Genomic DNA, 11,563 nt, shown 5'->3' with positions numbered 1-11,563 from the left:
TTCTCCTATATGGTGCTGTAGTGATTTACCACTTATCGCCATTGAATTCCTGTCAAGGCTATTATAGTTGTGGGCTTTTACTAAAGCTTTTTATTTGACAATAAACCTTTTGTGTTCTTTGGATCTTTTCCATAAGCACTTGCAATGTCTTCTTCCTTGTATTGTAACTTCATTTATGGCTTTTTTTTTTTAACTTAATAGAATTTTGACTACATCAATTCATAGTTCTTACAGCCTGCTGAATAAACTCCTCTTAACTAGCATATAAAATAAAAGTACAAGAACTACAGTGCAACAAATTTATTGAGATTTCCTTGCAGCTCGCGATCTATGCCACTTAAAAATCTAATGTAACCTTTTTTTTTCTATTTTGAACAATACAACTAAAGTATTTTATATACAATACAGCATTACTTACACATATACATAGTAACAGCAATGTCCATCAAATACAACTACACAATAATCCTGGAAATATCAACATAAAAAAAATTATCTTGTAGACATTGACATATGCACTGAGAAATTTCATACAAAATAATGCCCCAAAAATTATAAAATTAAATATTTGAAACAAATTTACAAAAGTATGTAATCAAAAATATATTTCTAATGCTTTTCTAAAGCTAACTGAAGCAGTTCGTTAATAGATGAAAGAGCAGTTCGAGGATCTTCTACCAGACCTGCCATAACCATCGCATTGTTGAATAACTGGAAAGAAAAGAAAAAAAGAATTATGAATATATTCAAATCCTAACTCCAAAAGTAAAAAAGTTTAAAATAACGACAGCATTTCATCAACTATAAAAAAACACAATCCTTCTGAAATGTCTTCAACTGCCCAAATAAAACCGTATAATTCTTGAAGCCATTTTGTATAGTGTATACTGTATTGGTTTCTAGTAATATTGCTTCGCTCTGAAAGAATACCTGAAGGATGAATAAACGTGAAAATGGTAGATAGAAGAAAAAAAAATATAATTAAAATAGTCGAGTATCTGACAATTTGATAGAGGGACAGACAGTAAGAAGGGGAAAAAAGTAGAAGAGGAGGAGGAGAAACTAAACTCATGTTTGACAACCGCCCCCTACGAGTAATGACCGATCCGTACTCTTACTGTACTATGGATATACCATAGGTATTAGGTATTATTGTCATAAGTTGGCAATTGCTATAAAACTTTTAACAAGTTGTTAAAAATCATTCCAGTTCATTACAAGTGACAGCAAGAGGTAGTACCGCTCCCCCTCAATCATATTTTCCCTTTAATCTTAGCAGTGATAGAAGACAGAGTTCCACATTCATATAAAAAAAATAGTAAAGGGAACACAAGAAAGCCTACCTATTAAAAAACGTTGTGCGCCTGTTCAGTGCCATCTATTGCCGATGCGTTCTACTAATTAGCTAGGAAAAAACTTTATAGCATTTATATTAAAGCATATGGATCATTAGACTACCTATATTCTTGTTCATACTTGCATAGCTTGTCGCTTGTCCATTTACAAAATGGCAAGTTTAGGTTAAGCTGTGTGCTTCATGTATAATATAACATTGCAAGTATAACTTACAGAATATGTGAAAGATGCATCCAAAATAGGAACTGTGACCAAGACTAAACTAGAAGGGGGAGAAGATTATTTGTGGGTGGTCAAATATGTCTTGGGCTTGTCAAGTCACATTTTTCTCATACCGTATAGAGATATGGTCAGAAAAGATGCTCCAATTTTTCTGACTTTTAATGTGATTTTTGTTTCTAGCGGTACGAGTTTGCGCTCACATTGAATAAGGGCCTGTTTCAATGTATAATCTGACTTTGATAAAGTATGCATGTTCTTTCCTTTCTGTCAATAAATGTGAAGAAAAAATGCACCATTAAATGGTAGTTTATGCTTGAGGGGCAATATATTCAACATATGCTTCTTGTTTTACGTAAGGTAACGGCATTGCCGCAAATTTGACTTTGAAGATTTGAGTTAGCATAACCAGATTGTGAGATCCCGAATTTCCCTGAGAAGGCTGGAAATACAACATAATTATGATCTTCAATGAAAATAGAAAAACCCTTAGTTCGGTTTTCTTGATGCTAAATTTTGTTTTATTCATGGAGTAGCATATATATTTGTATACTGCCTGATAAAAAAAGAAACATGAAACACCAATCCCAGCTTGAAAAGAACACTGGTGAAATTTTTCCATCTGGCAACACTGACTTGAGTAAGTAACAAATATCGGCGCCATCTGTTGTGGGCCCGCTCTACTAAAGCAGGCAAATGCACTCGGAAATCCAAGTGACATTCCTGTCTTCCCTGTACTGTCTTTGATAGGCTATGGGGTTAGACTTCTCCGAAGTCTTGAACAGGAATCCTTTAGAGGAGGAGTCAGTTAAGTTTGTGTTTGCTGTTCCGACGATGAGCATCATGCTTCACCTATTTTGGAAGCAGTTTTGCAACTAATTACCTGACTTGGTCAGCGATCATGGAACAGGAATCCTCTAAAAATCTAGAGAGGAGGTCTGTTCCACCTGTGGTTGCAGATCCGTCACTGGACACACGCGAGCAACTTGCTTCCCGGATTTTGGTGTCCAACTTTTCTTATTTGCTATGCTACTGATCACCTAACTTGGTAATAATCAGGGACGTTAGCTTTTTAAGCTACCTCTTGGTGCCCTCGCGCACTCAAGGTGAAGAGATACGATTTCTTTTTTCTCCCTTTGAGCTCGCTGACCCTTCAGGTTTTGAGCAGTCGGTAGTGCAACCTGCTGTCCTAGCTGAAGGACAAACCAAGCCTCACTCCTGCCCATCTTTCACCTACTGCTCACTTTAGATTATTTGGTAGGTTTAGTAGACTATGCACAACTATAATTAAGGTATCAAGGATTCTTATTAGGTCCATCAATGTGTATGTCCAGCCCTCCATATTTAATGAGTGGAGGGCGTGGGTACGGTTATCCATGTGCAACATATATTTCAGGGCTGTAACTGCTCCTGTTTTATATCATCATATTAATAATTCCAAGAATGAAAACAAAATTATAATTTATGTATATTTGTTCATGGCCTCTTATACCATTTATGTATATTTGTTCATGGCCTGTTATACCATTATCTAAGTATTAAGTCACATTAATCTATCAATCATATTTCCTCTATGGAGTCAGTTCCTAACCACTATTGTTTTGGAGATACTATCACCAGCATTATCAATAAACATGATTGTAAATTGATGAGTTTTTCTTCATGTTGGTGGCAGTTTCCATGGCGAGGCGGAGCTGAATCATCCACACAAGGGTCAGGCCTAGGCTACAATCAACTTGGAACGATGACTGTCCTTAAGTGCAGCCTGCCCGGCTGTGACTTAAAGACTGTTGATGGAAGTGATGCAATCGTTATTGCCCACCTCAATAACCATAATCTTGTTCATCAGCCCCCACTGGTAACGATGCAAGCATCACCACTGGCCCTAAGGTCGTGAAGCTGGAGTGACAACGCATTGACATTAGTGTGAAGAGTGAGACATGGAACATGTATGGGAAACATTAGGATAACTTCTACAGTGGATCAGGGATTGTTGCAGCCACAGCATCAATGCAACTCTTTGAATGTGTTACCAAATCTCTTGGTGGACACCCTTCTAAAAGCTAACTCAGTATTACAACACTACTTGTTGAGGTCCTGAAGGCCATGAAGTCATTGGCCATCTCTTCGGTGTCCCTTGTAGTAAAGCGGGCAGACTTTATGGCCATGTATCAAAATGCAGAGGAGCAATTTTGGTCCTTTGCTGCCAGGGTCCATGGGAAGGCAGAAACTTGAGTTCAAGGTTTCACACATATGCACATACAGCAATAACAACCTCAGATTATACAAACGAAGCCATCCAAGATGTGCTGTCTGGAGTTGATGGCGTTGATATTCGCCGTGAAGCCCTGAGTGTTGGAAGATATTCAACGCAAATCCATTAACGGGGGTCATTGCTTTTGTAGAGGGCAAGGAAATGGCTAGAAATGCTGTCACTTTCTCAAGCAACTCTGCCATATCATCATTCAAGTGGAATTGCAGATCAGCAGACACAGAGACTGTGCAGAAGAATACAGTAGGAAACATTAGCCACCTCCTATTGATAGAACAAAATCCTGTCCTGATTGTGGTAGAAAATTCCTCTTATTCACTGAAAATAATCACAGATGGAATTGTAAACCAAAACTTTTCCTGGTTCAAAGGTGCCGTTGCAGCAGGGTTCAGCACAATGAAGGGTTGACCCAGTTAAGTTTGAAGAAGGTCCATTTATCCCAAATATCTACTAAAGCGACTACTGTACATGCATGATCCAACCAACACCAAACTCACAGCACATGATGGCTATGATCTTTCAACACCACACATTCTAATCTGCTGTGTGGCACCGTGCTTACTCGCTGAACCAGACACCCAACTGTGAAACTGAGAATTACTATAGACTACACAGCCTCTGATCACCATGGCACAGCCCGCTCATCTGCATATGACGAAATGGACACTGTATGGGATAGTGCAGCTCAGTCTGTGATGTATGGTCCCTCCATCAGTTTTTATCGCATGGGTTTTTCCCGGGACAATCTTCACCCTGTATCACTAAAATTGCAGGCAGCCAACAAGTCCCAAATCAAAATCGATGGTGTATTTTTTTTGGTAACCTTAAAGGATGACACACTCAGGGTAATATCATATCGTGCTGGGCAATAATGATATACGTAGGTAGTAGTATCCAACAGTTTTACCTATCACATGAATCCCTCATTTCCCCTGAAATCCTACCTCCCAACCATTTAGTGGTACTAAATACCAATGACCCGGTGACAATAGACGACTAATGTCAGTCAGCACAATCAGGACCATAAACGAGGGATGCCTGAAGGGAACTAAGGGAAGTGACAACTGTACGTGCCCTGTACTACCCACCCCAAAACGACCAGGTGCTCCCATTCCCCTGTGCTGTTGAGAAAAACGTAAAGATGAGGGATTGGGCTGATTAACGGGTAAGCATTATCAACATTCAGCACATGCCCACACTACGCCTTACCAGTTATGGCTGGGCCTCCAGTGAAAATACACCTAGGAGCCAGTCCTCGAGCCTACCATACTGCCTGTACATTGACAAGAGAGAGTGCACGATTCCGCGACGAGGTATTGGTTGTCAAAGAAAAAAGCGTCCTCTATGGTGAGTATGCAACATGGTGCCACAGGATGGTAGTCATATGAAAACACGACTGTTCCCCACGCAGGACAGTGGACCTTTCTATTGAATAAATTCTGTAAGCGAGAAACATTTGCAATAGAAAATGTGTGGAAAACAGTCAGCAGATGCTTGGAATAGTGCTCCTTTGCATGAATTTGACTACCTTCACTATCTCATTTGGCAGATAGCAAACCTTAAGAGCCCCACAAGGATTTCTTTCGTCCGGCGATAGCTACAACTGATGGTTTGGTACCATTCTGTCCGACTTGGATCGTAAAGAAAGATTTGTTGATGACACCCCCATTAACGATGAGAATCTAGAGGACCACTGGTGGCATACTATAGGCTTCATGAAGGCTGTTGGAGATGCAGGTAATGTAATGAAAACCTCAATAAATTGAAGCTTGCAGAGCATGAAGCAGATTTTGCTGGTTTCTGCACAACTGACACATCCATTGAACCACAAGCCAAGTTCCTTGAAACCATCAGTTCCCTAATCCAACTATTACAACCAATATTCGCAGCGGGTTCGGTCTAGTAAACCATCCCTACCTTCTCCCAAACTGAGATTTCATGACTTTGTTCAAACCATTCTTCAGCCAAAAGTGTAAATTCTGGACCCCATTGCTCGAAGAGGCATTCTAAGCCTCGAAAGGTCCCATCGTTGAACCTATCAAGGAGTGTGGTTAAGATACTGACAACAGGCATCGGATACTTTCTACTACAGAAACATTGCACCTGCCCTTTGGATACTTCGGATTGATGCATGGGCGGATGGCGCATTGAGCTCCCTTTTCTAGTGCAAAATCAAGTTACGCAGCAATTGAAGGAGAGGCACTTACAGTTGTCTGGAGTCTGGAACACACACATTACATCACCCATGGTTGTAATAATTTGATAGTGGTTACAGACTACAAACTGCTGGTCAAGATTTTAGTGACCGCACCCTCGACAACATCACAAACATGACTTTTTAGGCTGAAGCAATGAATACTGCCATGGCACTTCCGGATCATGCATATGCCTGGGAAATCAAATCTGGCTGTAGACGCTACATTCCTCCATCCCTCGCCATCAGCCCACAGATGCCTTGAGCACTGGTGACCAGATGAAATATGTACTTGCCGCCGCCATACAATGGGAAGCTGCTGAGGTCGTGTCACTTCCATGACCACCCGTTGTTGAAGAAGCTCTGAAGGATCACCACATGGAGGCTCTTTTCAGAAAATTGAGGATGACTTCCCAGACACCGACAAACAGTTGCTTTATGGCACCCCTCACTGCCCATAGCAGGATGCACTGTACATTTCAAATGGAGCCTTCCTCTATCAAGAGTTGGTATGATGTATTCCACAACTCTACATCAGCCATTGATTTGTCAATCTGTTCCTCATCCATTCGATTGGACTACCTTTGGTCAGTAAATGAACACCTACATGGCAGTGACCATTGGCCAATAATGTTAAATTATGTCAATAATCTTCCTTCTCAGTGTCCACCAAAATGGACGATAGATGAGGCAGACTGGGCAGCTTATGAAAACTGTTCACACACTGATAAAGAATATGATGAATTTACATCTCCAGTGCATGCCTATCAACATCTTGAAAATATTATTGATGATAATGCTAGCAAGTTTATACCTAAAACATGCGGGTTACCTCATCGCTCTGTAGTTCCTTGGTGGAGTAAAGAATGTGCCAACGCAAGAAAAGTGACCCGAACTTGCTTCAGAAGATACTTGAGGACAAACTATTTAGCAGATAGAATAGCATATCTCAGAGCCTGTGCCAAACAAAAAAGAATTTTTAAAAAAGCAAAGAGAGCATCTTGGAAGAAATATATATCTAATATTAATACCAAAACTCCTTCAAAGGAAATATGGGACAAGATTAGAAAACTTCAAGGTAAATTCGTCCCTAAGCCTCTACCAATATTAAGGGAAAATAATAGATATATATCTGACCCCAAAGATGTAGCAGAGGTTCTTGCTAAGCACTTTGCTCATGTATCAAGTGCTGACAACTATTCCCCAGCATTTCAACAAATTAGAGCATCAACATCTGTTGTTCCTCCTGCTTCTTCAAATACTGAAGCTTTTAACCTGCCTTTTAGTATAGAGGAGATGCAAAATGCTATCTCCAGCTCTTCTTTAACTGCCCCAGGTGAGGATGGCATCCGGTATGAAATATCACATCTTCCAGTGGATACCAAGGAATTTTTATTAGAAACCTTCAATGGTCTATGGGCTTCCCATACATCTCCTGATTCCTGGCATACTTCAATTGTAATTCCAGGCCACAAGTCTGGTAAAGACCCAGAACTGCCATCTAGTTATAGGCCCATATCTTTGACCAGTTGCATATGCAAACTATTTGAGAGAATGATCAACAACAGACTTGTGTGGTATCTAGAATTAAAAAATCTTTTAGCTAACACAGTTTGGTTTTAGGAAGAACCGAAGTACTCTAGACCCTTTGCTGATGTTATCAAGGGAAATTTCAAATGCTTTTTCTAACTAAAACCTAGTGGTGGGTGTCTTTTTTGACCTCGAAAAGGCATATGACACCACCTGGAGGGGTGGTATTTTAAAGCAATTGGCCTCGTGGGGTATAGGAGGACGTATGTTCTCTTTTATTGAAGAATTTTTATCAAACCGCTCAATTAAAGTGAGAGTAGGGTCAGAACTATCTTCATCCTACATGCAAGAAGAAGGTGTCCCCCAAGGCAGCGTATTGAGTGTGACCTTGTTTGCTGTTACTATTAATAGTCTCATTAGTCACATACCTCCTGGCATACAAGGATCACTATTTGTCGACGACTTTGCAATTTATTGTAGTGGATCATCTGCACTACAAGCATGCCAAAATCTTCAAATTGCAATAAATGCTGCTTCCGCATGGGCAAATTCTCGTGGATTCATGTTTTCTCCTTAGAAGACCAAAGCCATTCGTTTTACTCGTACTCGTAAAAGGGAAGAGATCCCCAACCTTTTCTTAAACGATTGTATTTTGCCATATGAGGATAGTGTCAAGTTTCTTGGAGTCATTTTCGACAAGAAAATGACATTTGGTCCCCATATAAATGACCTATCTATCAGGGTTAAGAAGTCACTGAACATTCTGAAAGTGATATCGCATTTTGATTGGGGTGCTGATAGAACAACTTTGCTTAGAATTTATACATCTTTGTGTCTGAGCAAGTTAGACTATGCATGCCAAATATATGGGTCAGCTACAAAGACTTTACTTGGAAAACTTGATATTGTTCACAATGCTGGGCTTCGCATCTGCACAGGTGCTTACAGAACATCTCCCATTGACAGTATCTATGTTGATTCTGGCATACCTCCCCTTTCCATTCGCAGAGAGGAGTTGAGTTTGAGGTTTTTAGCTAGGTCCCTTGCTGTGAGAAACAATCCTAACTGTAAATATGTTAGGGCGCCTTTAGATCGGGCTCCTAACAGATCTAGAGTGCCTAAGCCTTTGGAAGTACAGCTGAAAAATGATGCTAAGAGAAGTAGGCTTGTTAACAGCACAGATAGCAGAGGTAGGATATCCCAAGTCTCCTCCTTGGTGTAATCCACCTGTTAAAGTATGTTTTACGGCAGGAGGGAAAAATACCTTATCTAGTAGGGTAATGAAAAGTGAGTTTTTAAATCATGCTGCTCAACATCATGGGAAACATGTTTTTACAGATGGCTCCAAATCGGCTGCAGGAGTTGGAAGTGCAGCTGTGGTGGGGGATATTATTATTAGAAGGAAACTCCCATCTTCTTGTTCAATTTTTACTGCTGAGCTGTACGCAATAATTCTCGCAGTCCAACATATTTTTAAAAATGGCAACCAAAATAGTTTTTATACAATTTTTACGGATGTTTTACTCTCATTAAAACAAATTATGCCAGGCCATCATCTAGTACAAGAGGTGCAGGACTGGTTAGTACTTCTGCAATCTAGGAAGAGTATCAGTGTTCACTTCTGTTGGGTCCTTGCCCATGTTGGGGTGGATGGGAATGAACAAGTAGATAAGGCAGCAAAGGAAGCTTCAGGGCTAAGTAATCCACCCCCCTTGAGTATTGCTTACAAAGATCTTAAAAGTGAGATTCATCTTTACTGTAAAAATAAGTGGCAAGCTTGATGGTCTGAACTAACCACCAATACAAAATTGAAACAAATCCACCCATTGGTGGATAAATGGTCATCTTGTAATTCTACAAGTAGAAGGGATACCATTATTTTAACTAGACTGCGTATTGGCCATACACATGCAACGCACAATTATTTAATGAAGAGTGGGGAAGGGAGACAGGCCCCTCTTTGTAATACCTGTCAAGTGACAATGGATGTTAAACATATTTTAGTCGATTGTCCTGTTTTTAATCTTCAGAGGAGGACACATTTACTCCAGGACAAACCTTTAAGAGATATACTGGGGGAAAACTGTAATACCCTGAACTTGAGAAAATTTATACAAAGTATTGGGTTATATTACGAGCTATAATTGATTTTATTAATTTATTTATTTATTTTACCCTTTTAATCCCTATTTATTTCACATCTAGATTTTATTGTATGCAAGTGTTACGATTTGTATTAAAGGTTAAAATGATACTAAATGGTGTGGGTGTACAGATATGATTGAATGATTTTTGTTATATAGCGCTGAATGGCCTTTGATGCCCCAGTGCTTGGCTTAATGCCTAAATCCTATATTCAATTCAATTCTATCAAGAGTTGTGGTTCCACCCTTAGTTGCAAAGTTTTAAACAGCCTCCATTTAGCCCACCAAGGAGTCTCCTAGATGGAACTCTGCGCATGGGCCGTTGTGTTTTCATCAGGTATGACTGCAGATATTCATGTAATATGTGCAGGGTGTGCAGATTGCAAACTTAATGTACCTTCATTGCCCACTCCCCCAGCAACTCCATTTGAGTCTGTCTTCGCTGATTATTTTGAATTTCCGGGTCAGAAATACCTGGTGATAGGCGACCGCTTATCAAGTTGGTCGAAGGTATTTGTATACCCAACAGGTTTCTTGTGCGCCAGTGTTACAACTTGCAGGGTTTTATTGGATACCTCTGTTCCTTATTTGCAACATTCAGTGCTCCAGAGGAGTTTTAGAGTGCTGGGTGTACAGAGAGTTTACAGCCAATGCGACTCAACATTTCCTCACCAGATGAGGAGTTAAACATAGTGTGTCACCACCATACCACCCACAGTTAAATGGCAGGGTGGAAGTTGCAGTCAGAAGTAAAAAGAGACTTCTGAGCTCCCATATCGGACTAACTGGACAAATTGATAATGACTACTTCTTACTGGCGTTCCTACAGCAGAGGGACCCACCAGACTGACTGTGATATCTCCTGCCAAAATTATCTTGGGAAAACTCTTAGGAGACTTGCTAGCTTTTGTAAACAGCCTGGAAAAGTTTTCTAACCAAAATATCAGACCCATGTGGCAGGAGGCTTGGAAAAAGGAGTTGGCCCTCTGCACACTATGCTAAACCAAAAGAGTTCCTTTAAGCCCATTCTTGGCCTGCTTGTCCACTACTTATTGGGGACAAATGCTTTTTCAGAATGGTGCAGGCTATCACCCAAAGCTCTGGGATAGAACTGCCACAATCACCAAGGTTTTGGACCATGACAAGTACTGCATCACAATTGATGACTCTGGCAGGGTAACCATTCGGAACTGAAGAAACCTCAGACGTCATCCCTCTTATCAACCAACACCAGCCCCAACCCCTACACAATACCTACATCTGCAAGCACCCCCTAACTAACCCCCCCCCCCCTCCCCACAAGTGAAACACTGTACTTGAGTGTACCATCACCCCCAACCAAACACCAATAAAACTACCCCCATCAAGGTTGCAAGAGGCACAATCAACAAGCAACACCCCTGCATTGGTGCTCCCAGGAGCCTGTCATTTGTCACCCGGACACGATGGAGTTCCTCCATTACCCTCCACACCACCTGCCACATGCCCTTGTCGAGTAACCAAGTGTCTTAGGACTGGATAATGGAGTAATTAAGCTCGTAACTGTAATTACCAGCTTGTGGGGGATGAAGACTTATGTGATAGGGTAACACTGTATTGGTAAGGAGTTGGTAAGACTGAGCAGAGGAAAGCATTGTTTACACAAAGCCCAAGCCAAGCCTCACTCCCGCTAGTCTCTCGCCTACTGTTCACTTTAGATTATAAGTAGGTTTAGTAAACGATGTATACCCCCTGTATACCATTCGATTGTGCACTCGACTATCTTAGAGAAAGCAACAAGTATTATATGTGCTTGTGTATGACACTAGCTTTCCCAGAGTATGGAAATGATGAAACCCACTAGTACAA

At 40.6% G+C, this 11,563-nt stretch overlaps 1 protein-coding gene across 1 annotated transcript in view; it reads right to left on the bottom strand.

Annotated features, from left to right (window-relative positions):
* Window positions 1–285: 285 nt before the first annotated feature.
* Window positions 286–11,563, bottom strand: part of Trap1 (TNF receptor associated protein 1) — a 160,091-nt gene continuing 148,813 nt past the window's right edge. Inside the window, exon 13 of the mRNA XM_068355072.1 lies at window positions 286–711. Coding sequence (XP_068211173.1) covers window positions 610–711 — 102 coding nt within the window. The 3' untranslated portion in view covers window positions 286–609. The remainder of the gene's footprint in view (window positions 712–11,563) is intronic.

Source organism: Palaemon carinicauda, chromosome 31 (genome assembly GCF_036898095.1).
Source record: "Palaemon carinicauda isolate YSFRI2023 chromosome 31, ASM3689809v2, whole genome shotgun sequence".
Classification (NCBI taxonomy): domain Eukaryota; kingdom Metazoa; phylum Arthropoda; class Malacostraca; order Decapoda; family Palaemonidae; genus Palaemon; species Palaemon carinicauda.
The sequence above is the reverse complement of the archived record's forward strand: the minus strand, read 5'-3'. Positions and strand labels throughout refer to the sequence as shown.